Genomic DNA, 25,936 nt, shown 5'->3' with positions numbered 1-25,936 from the left:
TACGTTGCATCGTGAAGTCACGGACATAAAACACAATACAAGGACACTGGATAAATAAATAGACACGAGAGAGAGAGAAGAAGAAGGAGAGTGAGAGAAAACACACACGTACACATCATATTGCACCTTCTTATATGCACTAATATATTGCACCTTAGGTAGTGCTTAAAGTTTAGTGGTGTTCAGCAGCCTAATGACCATAGGATAAAAACTGTCCTGGAATCTTGTGGTTCTACATGTCAGGCTACGGTATCTTCTACCTGAGGGCAGAAGAGAGAACAGTCCGTGGGAGGGGTGGGTTTGGTCTTTAATGATGTTAGTTGCTCTCATCAGGCAGCGCTGTGTTGCCAGGTCTCCAAGGGGTCGCAGCGTGGACCCAATAATCCTCTCTGCTATCATTACCACTCTCCTCAGTGCCTTTTTATCAGAGGTGCTGCTGCTCTAACGCCACAGAGAGATGCCGCTGGTTAGCACCCTCTCAATGGCCCCCTGTAGAAGGTAGAGAGGACTGATGGACTGAGATTAGACCTCTTTAGCCTCCGCAGGAAGTGCAGGCACTGATGTGCCTTTTTGACAATAGAAGAGATGTGTAAGGACCAGGTGAGATTATTTGCCATGTGAACCCCTAAAAATTTCATATCAGGGACAATCTCTACATCGGTGTCCCCAATGTAGACTGGGGTATGCATGGACGTTTTCTTCCTGAAGTCAATCATCAATTCTTTGTTTTTTTTCTTTACATTCGGGATCAAGTTGTTCTTACTGCACCAGTCTGCAAAAATGTTCCTCCTTGCCATCCTGAATGAGACCCACCAATGTTGTATCATCCGCATATTTTATGATGTAATTTTTGCTGGGCTTTGCACAACAGTCATGGGTCATCAGGGTAGTAGGGGGCTGAGAACACATCCCTGTGGGGAGCCTGTGCTTAACACATACATTTTAACATCAGACAGCAATATCCTGAGTACATATAAAAATCAGTTTGTAAATGATAATTTCATTTATTAAGGGTAAAAAAATCTGTTCAAACCAACCTTGCTTTTTAAAAAGTGTTTGCCCCCTAAACCTAATAACTGGTTGGGCCACCCTTGGCGGCAACAACTGCAATTGAGCTGCTGGCGTGCCTTCACAGCATGACTGCACAGGTTAGTTTCCTCTGCTGAGACACACAAAAGCACTGCACTGTTAACATATCAACGTGCCAAAGTCTGAGCACTTCTGGCTCTTAAAAGGAAGAGGAATCTGGCACACTGATTGGCTTATTTTAAATTTCAAAAAAAAAAAAGCTGCATAAGGCGCAATTGACCAATGCACTATAGATTACTAAAATAGGGCCTTTAATATCACTGCTAGACTAAGAATGGTCCACCCGCAGCATCCTGTGCGCAGCGTCCAGTGACCACTGATAAAAAAACTACAGGATGACCAACATCAACTGTGCAGGGTGAAATATCTGTTCCATGTTAAAAAATGTCAGAAGACAGAACACAGATCACATTCATTTCATTATGTATTTCAATATTTGTCATATACGTATTAACATTTTTAAATGGCTATTCTTCAAATTAACACATAGGTTGCATTACAACGAAATGTTTAAAGGTCTCATTCCATCGTTTTTAAATACAATTTAAATAGTCTAGTTCTGGTCTCTAGTATGAATGAATGGAATGTGAGCCGTTTTTTTAAAAAGGAAAAAAAAGGTGCTCAGGTGTTTCTATTTAGCCCTGCTTTAGATCACTGAAATAGGGGTCTTTGAATAAGGACAGGTTTTGACTCTTGCTCGCACATGCAAATATATCGCCTCTGATTGGCTAACAGCACTGCAGCAGAGAACGCCTAGCGGCCTTCCCCCTCCGTCATTTTTACAGCTCCAAAACTCTACAAAATGTTTTCAGAGATTAGTTATAAAGCACATACAGCACGGAGTGCTAGATAAAGTTAACCCTTAAACTAACCTTGAAATTATTGGAATGCGTAAGTGTTTAAGTGCCAGTGGACGCGCACCTTTACCCACGGCCGTGACACCACTATGCCGCCGGCAGCGCGATTCCCCCCGCCACACTTCCCCCTCCCCTCTCCCATTGATAACGTTTCTTTCAGCTAAACTAAGGCTACTAAACTCTTACCTCAGACTTGGAGATTCGGTGCTTGTGCTTGTGCAGTTTCACCACGTCAAAGCCCCAGAGTTCGCTCTTTATCATAAAATCCGATGTGAATGCCGCCTGCTTTGACTGGTGTTCTGTTGAGTTGAGCTGCTTTGTCAAACCGTGCTTCCATAGTGTAAACCTAGAGTTACTTAGACAAGGTAGCTAACGCTAACTTCAGAACAGAAACAGAGCTGTTAGCTCCTCCTTAGCTATAGCTCCTAATGCTGTAGCCCGAGTTTAGCTCTGTCTGTGGGCGGTCCTGAGCCGAGGTGGGCGAGGCCATGAAGTCACTGGTTGACGTAGACACCCTAACATCTCTGATCAACTCGTATTTCTGAGGATTTTATTTTTCTAGCTACTGCAGACAATGAAGGCTGAAGAACAGTTTCATATGCAGCATGAATATACAACTCAGAGAGACCTATAGTATTTCACAAAGAACAAGAAAAAGTGGATTTTAGCAGAATGAGACTTTTAAATGACACAGAACTGCAAATTAAAATTTCAAAAGGGCTGGAAGACTTGACTTCAGCTCAGAGAGTTGAAAACAGCACGAAAACACAATCAAATAGCTGCATGAGTGCATAGAGACATGTACAAAATATGAATAATCTAGCAGCCTCAAATATGCTTATTATTCACAGTAGCACTAAAGGTATGCAAGTCTGCCTTTGAGGTTCAAGGCTTTAGGATGTTGAAAGCCAGACGTAGAGCATTAAGAGATCTTTTTCCTTTTATCCAACTGTGATCTGCATCTAAAATTGGCAGCAGTGATCAGAAGACGGGGATTGCTGTACATCTGAGAGTCAGAGGATCTCCAATTGTATGAATGTAGATATGACTCACCTTGTTATTTGCCAAGTACAAGTAACCCAGCTGCTCCAGAACTTCAAATCCCTCATCTTCAAGGCCTGGGAACACACACACACACACACACACACACACAAAGGTATTACCAGTCATTTCCTCTCTATACCTCTTTAACAAAACAGAAAAATTATTGTTTCTATAATTTCTAATTCTAGTTCAGGAGGTTCAGTGTTCATGTAAGCACTGATCACTGTCCCTTCTGCAAAACACTCTGTAGATAATTCCTCATCCCTTCAGCTGTGAAAAAGCACAGGACACTCTGTTCTCCTTCGAGCAAAATGTGCAGAATTGAGATTGAGAACTGCAGATGGAAACCAATCAGATTTGTCATCACAGGGTTTTATCCACCGCAGGTTGTTCAGGCTGGGATGTCACCACTGCATTTCAGGTTCAGAGATAAATCTGACAGGCTATAGTTGGGCTAGGCCAGAATTTTATGAAGCTACAGTCAGTTCAGAAAAAAAATGGTCAGTCTACAGTTGGCTTTTACCAAATACGATTGGTCAGCAATTGTTTTACACAAAATGTTCTCGGGCTTCAGATGGTTTAAACAGAATTAATTTGGTCTGCGGTGAATTTACACAGAATTATGTTCGTCTGCACTCAATTCAGACATTTTTTTTTACCACTACAGTTACTCTGAACAGAATTTAGTCAGGATACAGTCAATTTAGACAGACTTCTGTTGGTCTACCTTTCGTTTAGACATATTTTTTAGGCCATGGTAAGTTCAGAAGGAATTATGTTGGTCTACAAGTGGTTAAGACATTATTTTTGACTACAAATCAATTTTGACAGAATTGTTTTGGGCCATGGTGAGTTCATATTGACTTCTGTTGGTCTACAATTGGTTCAGACATTATTGTTGGTCTACACGTAAATGTGGTCAGAATTGTGTTGAGCTAGGGTGGTTTAGACAGAATTATGTTGGTCTACAATTGGTTCAGACATTATTTTTGGACTACAAGTCAATTAGCTATAGTGAGTTCAGACTGAATTCTTTTGGGCTAATATCAATTTAGATAGACTTCTGTTGGTCTACCTTTTGTTTAGGGGTAATTTTTAGGCTATGGTAAGTTCAGACGGAATTATGTTGGTCTACAATTGTTTCAGACATTATTTTTGGTCTACAAGTCGATTTGGACAGAATTGTGTTGGGTTATAGTTCAGACAGAATTCTATTGGACTGCTATCAAGTTAGATAGAACTTTGTTGGTCTGCAGCCAGTTAATATAGATTTTCTTTGCGTATGATAAACATAGACAGACTTCTGTTGGTACAAGTAAATTTGGTCAGAATTGATTTGGGCTATGGTGAGTTTAGACATAATTATGTTGGCCTACAATTGGTTCAGACATTATTTTTGGACTACAAGTCAATTAGTTGGGCTATAGTGAGTTCAGACTGAATTCTTTTGGGCTACTATCAATTTAGATAGTACAGTTTTGTTAGTCTGCAGACAGTTTAGACAGATTTTTAAATTTATTTACAATACAATAAATATAGACCCAATCATGTTGGTCAACAATCAGTTCAGGCAGAATTATAAGTCAGCTTAGACATATTGTTTTCACACAGAATAAAACGGTTCAGTCAAAATTGATTTTGCTATGAACAAGTAAGAAAGAATGTTCTGGTCTGCAGTTGGTTCAGACTGAGCTTTGTTGGTCAGTCAGACAGACCTAAATTGGCAATCTTCCAGTCTTTCTCACCTTGTGTTGTGAGACGATTGTTCTGCAGGTTGAGGGTCTCCAGCTGAAGGAGTCCTGAGAGGTCCTCCACAGTCACTTCAGTAATTTGATTATTCTAAAGCAGATACAGAAAAAAATAGAGAGATGGGTTTAAGAGATGGGTGGCATGTGATAACATTAGATGAAGTAAATTTAAAGTTCTTAAAATAAAAAATAGTTACCAGTATCAATCAATGAATCCTTTTACTTGGAAATATGTTGAGGGAATTCCTCATTTTCAGTGCAGCCGAGCATTTACAAATTAAAGAGATTGATAGAGGTTGAAATAAAATGATACTAATAGATACTAATAGAAATACAACTAGTGTCAATTAGGCAGAATTAATAATGAACAAATAAACAAACACAAAACTTTCTGTTGGGGCTCTGATGACAGTTCGGTTCAAGCATGGAGGTCTTCTAGGGGCCACAATTGTCCTTTTTAGTGATACAAGGGACACTAACAGCTTTGCAATATGTAAAGAACATCATGGGGCCACATGTGTTGCCTTTAATGGCAGAGCTTCCAATTGATATTTTTATTCAGCAGGGTAATGCTCGCCCACATATAGAAGGACTAATCTTAGGAATGGCTCCAACAGGAAGCAGTCAAATTTAAAGATTATGAACAAAGGTAATTAATGTAAGTAATTAGATACAAAAAATATAGGTTAAGTTGGTAAAAAAAATGTAAATGAGAAAAAAAGTCAACAAAAACAGTTAGAAACATATATTTTATTCGCTTCTCCAGGAAACTGACAGGTAATAGAGGTAGAGGTAAAGGGGGCCTTAACATAAATAATGGAAGAGATCCAGTATATGCTGGCATGTGGCTGGAGAGTGAGCTATAATTAAGAATAAGCCAGTGTGTAATCTATTGACAGTTTTCTTAATTTTTTAGGTCACGTTGTCATTCCACTGCTTGAGTTTATCTCTTGATCTACACTGTATTGGACTTTATTGACATTAGGATTTAATAAACAGAATGGAGATTCACAGGCATAACAACTTAATTATATCCAGCGTCCTAGATCTCACATCGGATTACGTCCAAGAAAACATGCTTTAAATGTAAAATAGACTAAGGCAGTAACTTATAGACATGATTAAAATATTAATATTCGCTGGTTAAAACTGTGGACAGCTGTTGAGATTTTAGGGATAAGTTTGGAAATCATTTTTCGAATATGGTCAATCTGAAGCAGTCAGCATTAACTGTCTCTGCTGAGAGCAATGCACTCTGAAAGTAATTCATGAAAATAAAGCATGAAATCAGTTTCACTCTCCACTGAATGTTGTGTGAGAAGATGAATAAACCAAAACCAAAAATGATATGTACAGCTCTGGAACATTTTAAGAGACCACTTCAGTTTCTGAATCAGTTTCTCTGATTTAACTATTTATAGGTATATGTTTAAGTAAAATGAACATTGTTGTTTTATTCTATAAACTACAGACAACATTTCCCCCAAATTCCAAATAGAAATATTATCACAGAACATATTTGAAGAAAATAGTGGTCTATTTTTTAATTTAATTTAAGTAAAATATAGCATTCAGAAAATGAAGCTTGCTCTTACAGCCTACAACATACAGACCAGTCTGTTAATCATAATATATTAACCACAAATTTACTGAAGGTAGCCTGGGGAATGACTACACATGGATTGTTAATGTCAGAAACTGGGGATGCAAAAATAGATTAAAAAAGCCAATAAAAAAGAAGTCAATGGCAACAGATTAACTATTATTAATATTATAAGTTAATTAATCTTAGAATTATCTGTTTACATGTATGTTTGGCCACAAATGTCCAACTTACACAAATTAGTTGAGTAATGTTTGGAAATATTTAATTCATATAAAACAGTCTAAATTTATTTATTAAGTTCAAACTAACTGTGGGTTGACAGTGCACAGAAAATAATAAGGGGGTTGAAAAATGCAACATGACACAATGTTCTTATATAAAGTTACTTACACCCAGAATTCATTTTAAACCTCCAGGGGAGAGTGTGAACTACCATCAACCAAGAAGGGACTTTCTCGTAAAAAGTCTGCTTTCTGGTGAAAACCCTTATCCACCCTCCAACCCAACACCAAAAGAGTAAATAACACTCCATCCGCAAAATTACTTATCTAAATAAACAAATATAACACATAAACACACACACCTAAACCCTCACACATCCCTAAAAATCCTAAACTAAAATAAATGATGGAGAAATAAAAAAATTAAGTTTAAAAAAGGGGCGTGGCCTGTGAGACTACAGAGAATACAATGTGAGGAGTGGAAACTGTCCATGATTTGTTAACTCTGACAAATACAGTGGCTTGAAAAAGTGTTCATACCCCTTTAAAATCTTTCACATTTTGTCACCTTACAACCACAAACTTAAATGTATTTTATTGAGATTTTAAGTGATACACCAACACAAAGTAGCACATAATGTGAAGTGGAATGATGTCTTCGTAAGTCTTCTCTTCAGAGTCCAGCTGTGCATAATTTAGTCTGAGTATAACTACACCTGTTCTGTGAAGATCTCAGTGGTTTGTTAGACAACACTAGTGAACAAACAGCATCATGAAAACCAAGAATCTCCAGACAGGTCAGAGATATTGGTGGGGAGAATAATAAAGCAGGGTTAGGTTCTAAAAACATATTCCAAGCTTTGAGCATCTCAAGGAGCACTGTTCAATCCAGCATCCAAAAATGAAAAAAAGGTACCCATGATGCCCATGGCCACTCTGGAGGAGCTGCAGAAATCCACAGCCCAGGTGGGAGAATCCTTCCACAAGACAACTAAAAGTTGTGCACTCCACAAATCAGGTCTTTATGGAAGAGTGGCAAGAAGAAAAACATTGTTGAAAGAAAGAAAGAAAGAAAGAAAGAAAGAAAGACATAAGGAGTGCCATCTGCAGTTTGCCACAAGCCATGCAGGGGACACAGCAAACATGTGGAAGATGAGTGGTCAGATAAGACCAAAGTTTAACTTTCTGTCCTAAATGCATAGCTCTATGTGTGGCAATAAAGTAACACTGCTCAACACTCTGAACACACCATCCAAACTGTGAAACATGGTGGTGGCAGCATCATGGGGATGCTGTGGGGATACTTTTTTTCTAAGCCGGGACAGGGAAGCTGGTCAGAGTTGATGGGAAGATGGATACAGGACAATCCTGGAAAAAAACCTGTTGGAGGCTACAAAAGTATTGAGACTGGGAAGAAGATTCACTTTAATCCTTTAAAACTTTAATCCCATTGTGCTTTTGTGACACGAAAGACACGAAAATTGCTGTTCACCGACACTCTCCATCCAACTTGGTTGACGAGTGGGCAAACATGGGAGGATGAGTTCTTTTGCATGTTACACTTTTGATGTGCAACTTTGTGTTGGTCCATTACTTAAAATCTTAATAAAATACATTTGAGTTTGTGGTTGTAAGGTGACAAAATGTGAAAAAGTTCAAGGGGTATAAATACTTTTTTTAAGCCATTGTAACCCTAGCTCTGTAGATGTTTTAACACTGATGGGTGTTAGGATAATACCCAGGAAGTCTGCTAATAAACACACACCTGCAGAGAAAGTTGGCGTGTGCTCTCCGGTAGATCCTGCGGGAACTCGGTCAGGTCCACTCCAGCGCAGTCCACCACGCCATCGGCCGCACAGCTGCACTGCTCTGGACACGCCCCCTCAGGCTTCGACCCTGAACCTGTGCTCACCTCCCCGTCTGGCTCCTCCTGAACCTCTGCATCCCTGCGTTCAGGCTCAGCCCCTCGCTGCCCGAGAACCAGAGTCCAGCCCAGCAGAGCCACACACAGCAGCAGCCAGCGCCGCCTCATCGCTCACACACTCACACAGTCAGTTTATCTCCTGAGCCTGAAGCTGTCCCACAGATCCACTACTGTCTCTCAGGCCTCTGTAGCTGTGCTTCAGTATTAGGAGGTATGCCTCCACCACAGCTTGGTCTAGCAGCACTTCCAAAACACAGCAGGGCCTCCAGACAAGGAACACACCAGCAAATACCTGCTGGAGACAGGGAGATAAAACAACAGTGAGTTTGTTTGCTGTCTGGCTTTCTTCTGTTTTCTTTTAGCAAGAAATATATTATGGGTTACTGTGTTTGAATAGGACTCTTAGGTGCACTATAGACACCTGACTTATCCTTAAAGGACCATTCAGGATTATATTTTTAGTAGTAAATAATACAAAGATCCGGATGTGCCAGTGTAACCCAGTTCTAATCACTAAAGTATCTGTCAGAGTCTAGAAACCACCACCAGTCAATTGGAGAGCGTCCCAGGTTCAGAGGGGTAGAGAAAAAATATAGTAAACAAAATACATACAGCTTTGCAAAAAAAATAAGAGACCCTTTAAAACAATGAGCAGTGTTGGGAGTTACTAACGCCGTTACTTTTTTTCAGTAATGAGTAATCTAACTAATTACTATGGCTGTAACTATAACGCCGTTACCATTTCCAACACCCCGTTACTGCACGTTACTTTAGCGCTCTATGAACTTTTTTTTTTTAACTTCGCTTTGCCCTGGTTAACCCCTCCTCTGTCCGGTGAACCTGTAGGTTTACGTGGTTTGGCGTGGTGAAGTGAGCCACAATTGTGTCGATTTGCTGCTCTAATCAATTCAGTGATTGCCGTGGACAGGCCAAGTTCCGAATAAAGGACGTTAAGCTCTTTTTAGCTGCTCCGGTTTTTGTGGTGCTGCTGCTTTCTCTTTTAGAGCTTAGATTCTCTGCCCGAACCCGACCAGACCCGAGGACCGACCCGAAATCGGGTTCCTATTTTTATTTTATATAAAGCTCTGATGTGATAATCACAATGTTGCTAAGTAACCAATTATTATTTTCCACTAGCGAACAAATAACGAAAACTTAAAGTGAAAAAAAAAATTGTGTTAACTGAATCTAATAAAAACGGTAATTGTGTTTATAAAACTAACTAAAACGAACTGAAATTACTGATAGAATACCCTAATTTTAGTGTTTAATTTATTTATAAGCGCTGTTTCAGCGGGCGGTGTTGTGCCGATTCTGTTTGCAAAGCGGAGTCAGATATGGCACAGCAGCTGCAGCGCACGGCGCCTCGTGGTCGTGGCATTAGTTCTCCTTTAAAGCGCTCGCGCTAGCCGCAAAATACGACAAAAACACTGAGAAACTGCAGAATTATGTATGGGATTACAATATGAGCCCGAGGCAGATGAAAGAGAAACAGGAGATACAGTGTGTGAGAACATTTACCTGTGAGTAGCTTATACCAGAAATCTCTCTCACCCTCTCTCTCTCTCTCTCGTTTTTTAGATTGATCTCTCTGATGAGATGTGTGAATAATAAAAACTAGCAAGCCCACCCTAAAAACAAATTAAAACTTACTGAACAGAAAAAAACAAAATAAAATTAAACTAGCTCTGGGCGCACGTGAATGTCTCCGCGTTTGACTTGCAGCACTGTGTGTAGCTGTTTTTAAAAATCATTTTAATTAAATAATAGTTCTATGCTTCTATGTTACAGTGTAAATTAACATAATTCTGATTATATTTCGCTCATTGAAACAGCCCGAAAACAGACAGTTTATGGTTCTGGTTGGGTCGGGCTCGGGCAGAACGTGCAAGGGCTGGGGCTGGGTCGGGTTGGATTTTTTGCGCCCGATCTAAGCTCTATTCCCTTTTGGAGAAGCTGTTATATTAATACCATTTTAACGGGCATTAGATTGTTGTTTTTGTCCATTATTTTGTTTTGTTTATATATACATATTTCCTTTGAGTGTGGCTTGGTTTGTTTAATTTCATCCCCAGACGCGTTTTTCCGTTTTTTTCAGTATTACAAGTTTTAGTAATTTTCTTTGGTTGTGTGGAGAATTTCGTTTTGTTTTTTTTTAATTCGTTAGATTATATTCTTGTCAACATTTTGGGTTTATTTTCGTTTGTTATTTTTCTAATAATAATAGTAAATACATAATTGATTTCCTTTTTTTGACGGGCAAATAATAAAAGTAACGCGATAGTTACTTTTACTGGTAACTAATTACTTTTATAGTGGAGTAACTCCGTTAGTAACTCAGTTACTTTTTTGGAGAAGTAACAAGTAACTATATCTGATTACTTTTTCAAAGTAACGTGCCCAACACTGACAATGAGTTGGGAGAGATGGGAAGATGGATGATCAGAAGCCATTAAACCAAGCTTACGGCTTACATTTTTGCACCAGGAGTGGCATAAAGTTATCCAAAAGCAGTGTGTAAGCCTGGTGGAGGAGAACATGCCAAGGTGCATGAAAACTGTGATTAAAAACCAGGGTTATTCCACCAAATATTGATTTCTGAAAACTTTGCATTGTTTGAGGTCTGAAAGCTCTGCTTTTTTGTATTATTTCAGCCATATTTAATTTCTGCAAAGAAATTCTCTAAATGACAATATTTTTATTTGGAATTTGGAGAAATGTTGTCTGTAGTTTATAATTCATTTTACTCAAACATCTACCTATAAATAGCAAAATCAGACAAACTGATTCAGAAACTGAAGTGGTCTCTTAATTTTTAGCTACCATTTGTGATCTAATGTAGGCTGCTTTTGCAAAGATCTAGCTAGCTAACCTAACGCTAGCGAAGTTAGCTTAGCTTAGAATGCTTGCATTGCTCACTGTACAATATATGGTTGGCTTGGCTGAAAGTAGCATCTGTGTTTGGTTTGTGTATGTGTGTGTGTGTGTGTGTGTGTGTGTGTGTGTGTGTGTGTATGGGCCCAAAAGCTTTTTCTACAAAATGATACCTCCTGCCTTGTGCACGTCTAATAAGGTAGCAGGCTATCGTTAGCTCTGGGCTTAAAGCGACCTGTAGCAACCTAGCTAAAACATTCCCCACTAAAATGAAGTAGTTAACATAAAATAGTTACCATTATCTAATCTATAAACATTCCCCACTGAAATAAAGTAGTTAACATTAGCTAACATAGCTCAGACATCCCAAGTTGCAAAAGTTGATTTCAGGGAGGTTAACTCCCCCACGCCAAAAAAAACGAAACAAAAAAAACTTGCACACACACCAAAGGATAACGAAACTTTACTTTCATATTAATTAATTTTACTTTTTACAAAATTAAATTTAGAGTATTCAGACGTGAAATAGGTTTTATCTTTTTTCTTTTTGGAAGGCCCTGCCTCTGCTTTCCTTTTTTTTTTGGAAAAAAAGCCTTTATTTGACAGTTACAATATCACAAAAAATTGCACAACATCAAAAACATTTCATATCATATTACAATAATTATTAATATTGCCTCCCATGATCTGCTTTCTCTCACTCACTGAACAAATCCCGTCCGGGAGGGGGGGGAGGGGGAAACACTGCCCACCCACACTAAAAACTGTCTCACAGACTCTTTGCAGAGAACAGGCCAATCAGAACCCTCTCTGTTTTCTCTCTCTCCTTCCCACACGCGATTATCGTGTTATATGTGACTCGCGGGCATCAGGGAGCCACTACCGAAATGCGGGAGACTCCCGCAGCTTCAGGGAGACTTGGTTTGTCTGATAGCTAACTAGCTAGCTAACAACTTTATTTATCTGTCAGTTAAACTAAAGCTTGCTAGCTGCCATTATCTGGTGCTTGCTACGCTGCTGGTAAGCTGCGCCGCTGGGCTTTTACGCTAGCTATGCTGCAGGGAAGCTATGCCACAGGAATAACCATTATAAAAGCGTTGTTTAAAGGTTATGAAAGGTTTTTTAAAATTTTAAGCAGGTCTGGTATGTTGTATTACTTCAAAGAAACACATTTCAGCTCTTAATGGAAAAAATATGGATTAGGGTTTAGTGGCTCTTTAACAAAAGTGTTTCAGTCCCAGAATAAATGCAGCCAAAGCCTTTTCCCTTTAGAGAAGTCTTAACACGGGTCCAACACTGTGGGAATGCTGAGTTTTAGAAAATTGGCATTCTTTGTCTGCACAGGTCGAGTAGTTCCCTTTTCAGCATGGAACCCAAGTGTTTAAAGACCGAAATTATAACAATTTAGCCTGTCAATCTAAAGCTAGAGGAGGCATTGTTAAAGGTCCAATAACTGGAAACAGGAGTCTCAGGGGAAAAATCGTTCAAATCCTCAAATACAAGTCTAAGTTAAATACTGAGAAAGAATGATACAATTATAATTATAATTATTATAATTTGAATTGTGTAATCACTTACATGGCCAGGTCCTGGCTTTCAGTCCTCCTTCCTATAACTTTATAATGCCTCCTGTAGTGGTTACTACATAATAATTTCACAAATCTGAGCTTTATTAAAAAAAAATTGAATTCAAAATTGGATTAAAAGTTTACTCTAACAAAAAGAAAAAAAGTTATCTAGTAAAACAATGTTACTTGTCACTGTGCTAAAAACAAAGCTAATCCATGCTATGCTATACCATGTCTCTCCTGTGAGCTGTTGCGGTGCTGTAAACTAGCCAATCAGAACAGAGCTCATCATTTTATTTTTACAAGGCCGTTGTAAAAAGAAAATAAATCAGTGTGTCTCGTTCTGATGTGAAGCATCAGGTTGATAGTGCACCTTAGAATCTGGTGCGCCCTGTAGTGGGAAAATACGTAATATGAACTTTCTGAGAATTTCAACACAAATGCAGACAAACAAACTCAAAATAAGGTGGGTAGAACACTCAGAAGCTGTCTATAGATCAGCACACTCTCTGCACATGCCCGGAATTCAGAAATGTCCTGTTCCTTTCATGAAAAAAGATCAGTCGGAATCCAAAAATCCAAAGTTCAAGTGAACAAATAAATGCTGCCAAAGCTTCGTGCCTTAGAAAAGTCTTAAAGTGGATCCAACACTGTGGGAATGCTGAGTTTTAGAAATTCACAATTCTTTGTCTACAGTGGTCAAGCTGTTCACTTCTCAGCATGAAGCCCAAGTGTTGAAAGGTTGTTACTTTAACAATTTAGCTGGCAAGCTATAGCTAGTGGAGCCATTTTAAAAAAGCTTTTTCTTTGGAAAGATTCAAAAACTGGATACTGGATTCACATGAGTGAAAACTGAGACAAATATAAAAAAGTACAAATAAGAGAAAATTATAGTAATCATTATTTGTACTTGTCCTCATAAATTGTGCAATAGCTTGAAATGTTCAGGTCCTAGCTTTCAGAAGTTAATGATGACTTCTGAATGGGTTGCTAAAAAACAATATCCTAGCTATTATACATCAAAAAACAACACAAATACATTATTTTGCACATTCAAACTAAAACAATTCAATTCAGTCTTATTGAAGAGGGCTGCTTAAAAGTTTTGGCAATAGAGATGTACAGATTGTTGACAATAAAAAAAGCATAATACTATTTCTGTTAAGATGTCAAACTTAAAAAAAAATGTTTCATGCAGATCACAAATATAATTTGTCATTGGGTCAACAGTTTAAATTTTTTTAAAGCCAGACAGGGGTGAGACAAGTGCAGATACATTAAAAGGGTATTTTTGTTAAGTAAGGGTAATCCAAAATCTTGGTCAAAAACAGGCAAGGTCAAAACCCGAAAACACAAAGGGCAGAGAATATACCATACATAATGGTGAGACAGTTCAGGTCAATAACAAGGCAGGGCAGTTTAAAGGGCAAAGCAATATTATAGTCAAAATACAAAAATAGTTCAAAAACAGAATGAACACTAAATGGTTAAGGTAAACACTTTGTATAGTCAGATAAAACCAAATCTAATAGTTATAGTAGAGCAGTTGAGTGAGTAAAGTTCAGGGGTATATATAGAGAGGGGAACAGGTGAATTCAATACTCAGGTGATCAGTCGGTATGGGAGTTGACATGTGATCGGTCATGTGAGGCAGTGAATGTGTGATGTGTGTGTGGTGCATTCTGGGGAATGGAGTCCAGAGCTGGGAGATAACTAGTAGACAGGTGCAGGGGAAAGGAAGCATCTTCAGCTACCATGTGTAACAAAAATAACTGAGTAAGCTGAGTAGGCTTCTGGCATCATTTATTTGCATAATCTGTGTGTCCCTCCAGCCCACCAAGTTCCTTTTTCTAGTCAGTTTTTGTTTAAAGCAATGACTGACTGCCTGGCCGCTTTGTTGGTGTTGTAGGCCATTAGTGCAGGTTACTATTTACTTTATTTGTATCACAGAATCGCTGTGTTAAATTTCGTGTGTAATTACCTTGTGTAATTAGTAAATTATATGTCTGGCAGATGGAAACCAAGGCCATTTAGTCTGAATTAAGAAACAAATACCAGAGTAAGAAATGGTTAAGTATATTGAATGACCAATAAAATGTGACATCGCTTTTTACCAACTCTTTTGCAACATAATTTCCACCATGGGAGCACAAGAGGAGGAGGTTGCCCCCCCTTGCCCTCCCAACCCATAGTCCACCAGTGATGTGCTCAACCTCAGCTTCTTATCTCTACATGTCCCTCACATTTTGAGTAAATATTATCTAAATTGAACTGAAACAGTCCACCCAATTCTTATTCACCATCGATGAGTGGAAACACCATCAAGATATTGGATTTTTCTGTTAATAATAATGACTGACTGTCAGGCCACGTTGTTGTTGTTGCTGTAGGCCATAAGAGCAAGCTACTATTTAGTTATTTTTTTCCCCACCATGTGAAAGTCAGTAAATAGGGCACTTTGTCTCCAGAGGACATGGGGGCACAAGATAGGGAGGTTGCCCAACCTACCTCCCTAACCCCCCAACCCCAAAGTCCACCAGTGATGTGCTGTACCTCAGCTGCTTAGCTCTTTAGCTTCAACAATTTCACAACTCTTTGCTTTGTTTATTCTCAGATACATCTTAAAAGTGTCTCATATCTTTTTGTTTGCATAAATCATTTTTATCATGTCCCACCTGCTAAAAGAAGTAAACACATGTTACGGTCTTAAGCCCCAAAGACATGGACTGTACCAAAGGCATATGAGTAAAGTCACAGAGGACTTTAAACAACCTCAGAGAAGTTTGGCATTGAGCAAATGTGAATGTGTGTGTGTGTGTGTGTGTGTTACAGTAACTTCTGGAAAAGGTCTTCTCCAGTATCCAGATGGGAGGTGTGTTTCCAGAGCTCTCTCTCTCTATCCGCAGTGTGGAAACAGCCATTGGATGTTATTCCACTTTCAGTTCTGAACCAGTTATGAATTTCCATATTGACCTCTAGACAGCAGACTACTCCGACACGCAGTGATGTTCCAGCCCGGCCTGCAGGCCTTCCAATGCCCAGAAAAGGAGCTGAACATGAAGGTCAAGTTGGGCTGGATGTGGAAAACATTCTGGAATCAAGGCCAACAACGAAAGCAGCTCTCAACACACAAACACTCTTCAGCTCCTGTTCTTTCAGCATGTGGATGCCTTCAGACAAACAAAAGTCTGGATTAGAGTTATAAAATGCTGGCGTCAGAACAGGGGAATGAGAACACAAGGAAAAATCCTTTCTAAGGCGTCCATATCAAGGCAAGAAGTTCCGCAGCTGCAAGAAAAGCCCCAAATGCTCTGTAAAATCCTTCTTTCCACTGATACGCATCTAAGTTTTTTGGTGTGGGAAGATGTGAAGTGTTGTGTTTCAGGTTCAGCTCAATCAGATCAAAAATAAAAGTGTTTGTCAGTGTTGGAGCAGTGTTGTAACTTGCCATAAGAGCAAGTTACTATTTGATTATTTTTCCTCTTATGTGAAAGTCAGTTAATGGGGCACTTGGTCTTGTTTTTGCCACTTCAAAGGGTATTTTTTCAACATTTTTCGAGCATGGGGCTCAAGAATGGGAGGTGCCATAAAAGCTACAAAATGCTTTGGATGTGAAAGATCAATTGCTCAATCAAATAAAAAAAAATAAAAGTGTTTGTAAATAGTAAATGTTGTTATTGTTGTTGTAGGCCATGAGAGCAAGTTTCCACAATTTAGTTATTTTTCCACTTATGTAAAAGTCAGCTAATAGGCCACTTTGTCTTGTTTGGGCCACACCAAAGAGCACTTTTGCAACATTTTTCCACCATGGGGGCACAAAAGGGGAAGGTCCAAGAAAAGCCCCCAAATTCTCTGTAAAATCCTTTTTTCCACTGATAGGCGTCTAATGTTTGTGGTGTGAAATGTAATTTGTAGTGGAATGTAATGTTTCAGGTCCGACTCAATCAAACAATCAAGTAAGAAATGAACAATTAAAAATGAAACTGTTTGTCAGTGTTGGAGCAAAGTTTTATATCTCCAAAATAGTAACTTTTCTGGAGCTATTTGTAAATGGTACCATGTGTCAATGTGAAGAGTTATTTTGAACCAACTGCTATAGGTTTCTTCATTTTTAAATGTTTATGCAACACTAAGAGACATTAAATTAAATGAAAAATATATGAGCAAGTCTGTTATTATATTATAGCATATTATATTATATTACATAACATAAGGATAGCTAGTGACTGGAAGTTTGCTGGTTTGATTTGGAGGCATGGAAGCAAAAGAATATGGTATTATCCTCTTCTCCACTGCTCCCTAGGCACTGGGTTTTAATAAATAATATTTTTGTCTATATTAAATATTATCTGTCTTGTACCCTGTACATGTCTGTTTTCACATCTTGCTCCTACATTGTGAGTTAATAAATATTTATATGCCGATGGGTGTGGTGGCATAAAAATTAGGTGGTTTTTTTTATAGGAACATTTCTGCCGTGTTCTTATCTTGGCAGCGGAAAACACAGGTGCGTCATTGACTGATTAGAACCCTGACAGTCAACGACGAGTCAGACGATCATTGCTATCTTGGCAATGCAGGTGCACCATGCGTGCACATGGTCAGTTTCCTCTGCTGAGAAGTGCAGAAGTGCTGTGCTGTTAAAATACCAGTCTGCCAAATTCAGAGTGCATCTGGCTCTTAAAGGGAATAGCAAGTGACACACTGATTGGTTTATTTCACGTTACGCCTAAAACACACCCTAATTAGTGGTTAATTAAGATAATTAGTATGTGACTTTTGTGTATGTCGAGTTGCTCAATCTATACATTTCCCATTCTTACAATACCAAACAGACACAATAACATGCCCTTAATCAAGCTGTACGGTGTGTCGTTGATATTTAAAAAATATTACATTAAAATATTGCAAAAGAAGATGTTAGCTCAACTAAATATGTTTTTAGGACTGACACAAAAACATCAGTCAGTCTAACTTATTATTGTAATAATTGGGAAAACGTTTGGAGAAATGTGGTACCAATTTTTTTTTGGCATGACCCAAGTTAAATAATATGTATGACTAGCATCAACAAACTTAAACATCAAATTAAATGCAACATATACTATGTTTACTATGTGAAACGTTAGATAAACAGCTTGCTTAACAATGTGGAATTATTTTTCCATTGGATGAGCAGGTATTATTTTTACCACCATCTAAGGCCAGCTCAGAGCATCGGAAAAAATCTACTAGCAAAACCTGGATTTTATGTTTGTATAGTAGAATTGTAAGTTTAAGGCACTGCTGTGGGCAATCAGTAGAACTGGGAGAATTCTCTGTAGGCTGTTAATGTCTGGGTTGTTACTGTAAGTTAACAGCACTGTATTTATGAAAGCGTGTTAGCATGTTCCTGCAGACAGCTCTCTTTTCTCCCACACATGCAGTATAAACACTACAACTCAACTGTAAAAGATCTGTAGTAAATACTCCTCTGATCACTGACTGTAATTGGGTGTCTGTTGACTCTTGAGTGGGTAGAGATTATCTGATTCAATCTGACACAGCAAAATAGAGCTGCTTGACAGCAATCTTCACAATAGTTGGAGTGTGTTTCTATAAATGGCTCATATGGATGAAAATAAATAAGTCCAGAGAAGCACTTGCACATGATTTATTAGATATATTCCAAGCAAAGGACATGCAGCCCCGGTTGGTCCCAGCTGGGCCTCATTGGACTGATTGAGCATAATTCAAATAAGTAGGAGTACCAGGTCATGGTAGCCACACTCATATTCCCAGGGGTGCCATCACATAAACAATACAAATGTAAGATGAGAAAAAATGAATCTGTGTGAAAGTGCGAGTGCTCAGCTAAACTTTGTTTTACGGTAGCAGCCTACACAGCGGAGCTGGGGGAGAAAGTGTCTGCGCTTCTCAAAAGAGTTTAACAGCCTAATAAACATTTTTAACCAATTTAACCAGGTCTAATCAACAAATATACACCTATAGGAGTTGCTCTTATTAAACATAAAATAGACCTGTTTTGTAGGTTAAGTTCACTATATTTTAAACATTGTGTCATGTACAAAACACAATTAAAAGTATTAATAAATAATAAAATTAAAGTGCAATCAAATGAAACCACTGGTGTATTTAAAAGCACTTTCCATATTATTAATCATGTATGTTTTAAATGCTATTACTGTATACATTTGGAGCAGCAGGATGTAGGTTGTATATAGACCAGAATTTAGACTCCTATAAAATGAAAAAAAAAATCAAAGGATTTTCCATTGACACCACTGAAGTGTTGAAGAACACTTTCACTCATTGTAGTAATAGGATTCATTCTGTATGTTTGATGTAATAATACTGTAAGAATTTGAATTAATGTGATGAGAAATGTAGGAGAATGGCCTATTTAGTTGTATATTGACCAGAATTTAGACTCCTATAAAATGAGAAAATCAAATAGTTTATTAAATGACATCATTAAATCCTTGAAGAACCCTTTCCTGGATTTAATGATATAAATATCAAATGATATTGCTGTAGCATGTTGGAGTCATTGGAGGTCGAGCCAAGGAAAAGGTCTATTCGCATTTGCATAAACCATATTTTGGAGTATTAAACTGCCATATTAAACCAGCAAATCATACTGTTATCAAATGACACTATTAAATTATTAAAGAAGGGGTGGCACCACAAAGCCTTTGCGGTTAGGGCTTCCAAATGGCTAGTGCCGGCCCTGCCTGTCTGGGTCCCCTCTGCATCTAGATAGCATAGTGTTTTTTTTCCTTTTTTTTTAGACACTCCAGAGGTATCTAAGTGCAGTATGAAGGGAATAACAGCAGCTGTGATTTGACTAGCTGCATCCCAATTGCATACAGCACACTAATACTCTTATGCAGTGTTCTCACACGAGTTCACACGCCACACATGGTGTTTCTCACGCTTGCTAATCCATCGGCTGTATATTATAATGTACTCTCGTTGAGCCAATCAGAATATAGATTAACACCGGCCAACACCTGCCGCCCTCCCCCACGTTGAACTACTGAAGAAGAAAAGCATGCATCCGCCCCCCACAAGCCCCCCTCCCCCCCGCCCGCTCCTGTACAACTGAAGAAGAACTGCTCTTATGTATATACTATACATTAATCTTAATAGGGTGGGTTTGGGAAATAGTACACAACATTAAAGCACTTACCTATTTTGTACTAACAGGAAATCATGAAGTATTGCTCTGCTATTATACACCACTGTGAGTTCTCTGGCTAATGTTCCTACTGCTACTTCTAATATTGTTCCAGGCATGAATAGCAGCTCTCTTTTCCGTTCCCACTGTATTGTAGGCTGTATTAAGGCCACAATAGTCACAGCAAGGCCAGCTATTATTTAATAGACAGATTCACTTGAACAACACTTGAGTGTAATTTTAAAAAGCTTACAGAGTACAATCATTACTGTTATTGTTATGCCAAAAGTTTTACACAAAGAAATAAAATCTGCAAACAAAAACTTCAAAAAAATCGGAAGAAAAAAGTGTATGTTGCTAATTGATAACTGGAAAAAATAAAATATAAAGTATATATTTTTAAATATACATGTTTACCTTATTATTCTGTGCAGTGAAAATGATATGTTTGGTTTTTAACAGTCTGTGGGTTTTTTTTTTGTGGATTTTGCAGGTAGCGTCTTCTGGAATCAATTCATTGCTTCTGCTTTGCTTTATGTATTTAAGCTGCGGATTTGCAGATTATTTTTGTTTGTTGCACAAAATTAATTCCATAAAAAAAATCCTTCCCAATTGTACCTACATTTTTACTGTACATAGACTGTACTACTCTCAAACACACACAGCATAAGAGAAAATCCAGCAATTTATATATTTTTGAAACCTTTTTGCATTTTCTCACATAAGCTTTAATAACGCTGGACATTCCTATTTGGCTCATTAGCACCACTAGTGTTATCACATGGAATTGCATCCACCTACATTGGTCCGATCATTGGGCAAAGGACAGATGAGTGACAGGACAGGGGCAGTTCAGGGAGCCTATAAGATTTCAACTAGGGCCAATGAAACTGTTGCACAGCCCCTAGAACCGCCATTGATTTGGGATTGCCCCATTTTGCAGCTCAGTTTTACATACATTGGATCAAGAATATACACTGATGCTGTGCTGAGTAAGGGGTCGGGGAGCACAACTATTATTTAAACAAACGATGCCAGGAACCAGGGAAAAAGATGCACTTTTTGCAGGACATACTAAGAAATAATAGGCTCATCTCAACAAACACTTATTTATCATTTCTCAAGATTTTCAAATTGTTGCATCATTTTGGAGTGAGGATCAGTACAGCTTCCCACATAAAAAAAAATGTTGTTGTGGGAACAGAAAGACAAATTTCAAGTCTCTGAGTAGATGTGTTGTTTATATGAATTGGTTTAGCCAAGTAAACCACAGAGAAACTGAAGGAAAGTCTTTTAACCACACATAGATAATCCACACATCCCTGCTCAGAAACAAAGCCTGGCCAGCTCAAACCAGCTTTACCAGCTTAGCTCTTGACCAGCGCTGTTAGATTTAGAGTTTTATTGGTTTAGTTTTGTGTAAAATCATAAGCAAACTGATGAAGCTAAAATACAAGTATTAACAGCATCACCAAGCTTGTGAACCAGCATAGCTAGCGACACCAAGCGCGACCAAAATGAATTCCCACTGCATTGTGGGATAAAAATGGCTATTGTAACCACACTCAAAAACCAACTGGTTCAGTGCTCAACTTATAAACTTATATCTATGCTACATAACTCATGTTTAAAAACTAATAATAATTAATATTAGAGGTGGGAATCACATTATATTACAATGTTGTAAAATAGTCAAAAACTGCTATAAATTAGTCAGATAAGTTAAACGAGTGCTGGATGTTTATCTACACAGATTTCTCTCCTGAAAACTGTTTATTTGGATGAGTTAAGTGCTTCTGTTTATTTACAGTAAGCTTAGATTTCCTGATTTCTACTGAAGCTGGAGCATTAGCATTAGTGGCTAACCGATAGCGGGTAATGCTAATGCTGCTTTAGCAGTGCTAGCCAGGGTTAGCAGCAGGCTACAGGCTGATACTGCTCACCTCTGAAGAGTGAAGGAGCTAGCGCTTAGCGTGGTTAGCAAGTAATGCTAATGCTGCTTCAGCAGTGCTATCCAGGGTTAGCAGCAGGCTACAGGCCAATAATACTCACCTCTGGATGGGCAAAAAGCTAGCACTTAATTCTAATAATGCTGGAAAACTTAACTAAAACTCCGGTATTATGTTGCACTTTAGTGGAGTGGCTTTACTGTTCCTTTCAACCTGACTGTTAAAATTCATACACAAGGTGCACTGGACTATAAAGGCAAACTGACAATTTTTGGGAAAGTTAAAAGGTTTAAAGTGCGCCTTATAGTGCGAAAAATACATTATTATTACTTGATGCCACATACTGACAATCTATTGTACATAAAAACAATGCAATGTATTCTCACATCAACAATTTGTCACACTTTTATTTAGTATTAGTAATTAATCCACAATTGAGTTGCATCCTTAGTGTCTGATTAGTAATTCTGTTAGCTTGTAGCCTCTGGTCAGCCTCTCAGGGGGCTAATATTAGTGTTCAGGATCTGGGGCCTTATGTACGCCATATTTCACGCTCACGGTCAAATGTACTAAATTTGACTTGAACGTGAGAAAGTGCGTTCCCCCACGGCACTTTTGTTTCGGGCGTACGTCTTTTTTTTTGTGCGTATGTATTGTGTTTTTGTCATTTGGCGACACTTAGAGGCGATGCATTGAAATAACAACTATTAAGATATCCTTTATGCACACATTGTAGTTAATCATTATTGGGTAAAATAAAGTAAATTAATCAGACAATTTAATTGGCTTACAGAAATAATCGTTTAACGTGTTTCCACTTAGCCTAGATTATATAAACATGCATAAAAGTTTGCCCTGGAGTTGTTGGAGATGGCAGAGTTGGCATTATTGGAAAATATTACTAGTGGCCGAATTCATTGAGAGCGCAATTTCTGTGAAAATTATGTTTTTTTGGCCTATGATGATGACTGGCTTATAAGCCTTTTCAGATTTCCAAGAGCATAAGAGGATAAGAAAACAAGATGAGGATAAGAAAACTTGTGACGTGTGGCTTCTTGGTAATCAACTAATTTAAAGCATTTAAATGAAAGCATTTATTATCCATTTAAACATGGGTAATTATTAGTTATTAAGCTACGCGTCTTGCAACACTTTTCCTTCTTGACTTGCATATTATACTCTAGCATATTATTATTATTATTATTATTATTATTATTATTATTATTATTATTATTATTATTATTAATATAACATTATACTCTGCGTAATTGATGGAGGAGACATGGCAGGTGTGATGTTTTCGTGCATTTGCGCTTGATTTCAATTTGATTGCGATGTACTAAGAGAAAGTATGTGGGATTCTGCCTATGCACGTTTTGATAAATCATTTTTTTGGGCGTACGGAACTTTTCACGTCTGAGCGTATGGAACATTTAAGTAGGAAGTTCACGCAAGTCTTAGTATATGAGGCCCCTGGTCTGTAATTCTCCCCTCTGTTCTGTTTAAAAGGCTTTCTTTAGTGGCCTGAGTGTATGTAAATAAAATGAATCAAAAATGTTGCATGACAGTTTTGTGGTTTTAGAATTACCCAATTTGCAGCTCAGTATGCTTTTACATACATTGGGTTTCGCTTCTGAAAGACAACACATTGCTTTGTCACATGCTTTGCAATAAATAAAGTGGTAACTTGCTCTTATTGCCCACTACACTGTAGACAGGCAGTCAAACATAATATAAAATATAACTGAATACCCAAACAAAGGGAGCTCTAGTAGGCAAGAGTCTAAACTGATGATGAGATAAGGGTGACATGGCCATTTTGCAAATAAAGGATGACAGAGGCCAATAGAAAAGATGTAGCTTTTGTGTGACAGTCCTGATTCGAGATGGAGCTTACAGCTCTGTTTACAGAGCTAGTTAATGTTAGCTATGTTGTGTAAGTAACTGTAGGTTTACATCGGATCTCTGGTGGATTTCGCGCTTTACCAAGACCTAATTATACATAAGGCAAGGCAGTACAACTCGGCAGAATTGTATAAAATTTTGTGTTTTGTCTAGTGATTAAAGTTCTGTAAAACATCTAAAATCTAACAACCTTTTTTTCCTTTAAATGTACTGTTAAATATATAGGTGACAGCTATTTTTTTTTTGAATAGGGCACCCCAAGAAGCAATACATTCTACAGTTTTACAATGTAGACCAAAGATGTCAAACGTATCCTAATGAAAACTTTTCATTCCAGCCAATCAGAAGTACACATGATCAGTTGTTTGAACACTTTTTTTTACTATTAATTCTTATTAATTAATACCCCTGATGTAGACTGATAGTTAGGATAATAAGTAGCCTTAAACAGATTCAAAACTGTATACATCTAAAGAACTGTAGAAACTGACATGAAATCCATGCAAAATCTTCCACATTTTACACAATTTAGAAATGCTGACCGGATGCACTTTTTACATCCCAAAAAGAGGGCGTGTCTCTGGAAAAAAAAGGAAATATAAATATGAACTCAAACGGATACTTTCTGCCAGCACTGAGCTGTGACTGATTGTGCAAGTATGTGTGAGTGCTTTTACACTGTAGAAGCATCTATTTCTTGAGTTTTTTTATGTGGTAACATTGAAGGCCATGCACAGTAAAGCAAATGCTCCACAATATATGATTTAATATAGCAGCTATAAACATGTTATTCACAATAAAACACCAACAGCAGCAGCTGGAGGACGTCCACATGCTCTGAGAGAGTGTGTCTGGAAAAGTGAAATGGATACAAGGGAGTAACAGTAAGAGAGAGAGAGAGATAAGAGAGGATGGGTGTATATAAGGAGAGACCTATAGGGCTTCCTTACCTCTTCCTCCAGTGACTGTATGTCCAACCAGCAGACGTCCTGAGATGCAGTGAAAGTCCAACTGCCCCAAACCAGAGACTGCACTCAGCCCTGGCCCATAGCAAGAGCAGCAGCCACAGCTGGAGAGACCATGTCCCTTCTGGTACCTTTCAGATGTGCAGGCTGAGAGTGGGAGTGAGAAAGAGGGATGGAGCAAAGAGAGAAAAAGAGAGAGAGAGAGAGAGAGAGTCCAGCCAAAAGTGAATGTTCCTCTCCTCAGCAGGCCTCAGACTTTCCACTATTGCCTTAAAAATGACAGCTTTGGGGGAAAAAAGGTCTCAAACTGGCTCAAATCATAATTAAACCAATACAATGACACACTTTCAGGTCCAGCATGTGGATCACTGTGTTTGTGAACTCTGGAATACCTAAACCAGTTACCATCACAGATGACTAAAGATCTGATTGTTAAACGTGGGTGGTACTAGGAGGTTTAGATGTTCTGGACACCCTAAGAAACCAGCCCCACCACCCACCTTAAAAAATATAATTGAAATTGAGGAAAATAAATTTATTTAGACTTTTGCACTATTTTCATCAAACATTCCTCCCACAGCTGCATGCTCTGTTATCTGGTCTAGTTTAAACAGCTAAAAGCAGGAAGCTACTCAAAACCCTGTTCAGGACATATCAGGAAGGGGGCATGGCCTGTCTCATCATATCTTAATTTATTCTGTAACAATATTTAGCTGATATGCATACAGACAGTACTAGTCTAGCACCTCACCTTTAATAAAAACACACAAACCGACCAACAGCACCACAGCTTGCCCCTCTCTCACTCCAGTTTAAACTCTGGACAGTGGCTTATCATCAGCCTGCAGCATTAGCTGCAGGTTAGTGTAACTTTTAGCAGCTTAAAATTCTGATCTTTTGAGGCTAAATGCAAAAATGTAAAATTGAATGTATAAGAAAAAAGTTTTCACCCAATTTTTAAAATATTTATTTTTTTCCTTCAATCAGAATTTTAGGGGAAAAAAAT

The 25,936-nt window shown here is 38.2% G+C and overlaps 1 protein-coding gene across 3 annotated transcripts in view; it reads right to left on the bottom strand.

Annotated features, from left to right (window-relative positions):
* The window catches only part of podn (podocan), a 46,079-nt gene extending 20,903 nt beyond the window's left edge, over window positions 1-25,176 (bottom strand). The window contains exons 1-4 of one of the 3 annotated variants that reach the window (XM_022664245.2): window positions 24,916-25,176; window positions 8,331-8,784; window positions 4,736-4,829; window positions 3,000-3,064 (exon numbers count right to left, since the gene is read on the bottom strand). In XM_022664245.2, coding sequence (XP_022519966.2) covers window positions 3,000-3,064; window positions 4,736-4,829; window positions 8,331-8,597 — 426 coding nt within the window. In that variant the 5' untranslated portion in view covers window positions 8,598-8,784; window positions 24,916-25,176. Of the gene's footprint in view, window positions 1-2,999; window positions 3,065-4,735; window positions 4,830-8,330; window positions 8,793-24,915 lie in introns of those variants that run through there. The other 2 variants (XM_049462744.1, XM_049462743.1) reach the window with 2 other exon arrangements.
* Between the last annotated feature and the right edge of the window lie 760 nt (window positions 25,177-25,936).

This window comes from Astyanax mexicanus, chromosome 13 (assembly GCF_023375975.1).
Source record: "Astyanax mexicanus isolate ESR-SI-001 chromosome 13, AstMex3_surface, whole genome shotgun sequence".
NCBI classification, from domain to species: Eukaryota; Metazoa; Chordata; class Actinopteri; order Characiformes; family Acestrorhamphidae; genus Astyanax; species Astyanax mexicanus.
This window is presented reverse-complemented; position numbering and strand designations above follow the sequence as displayed.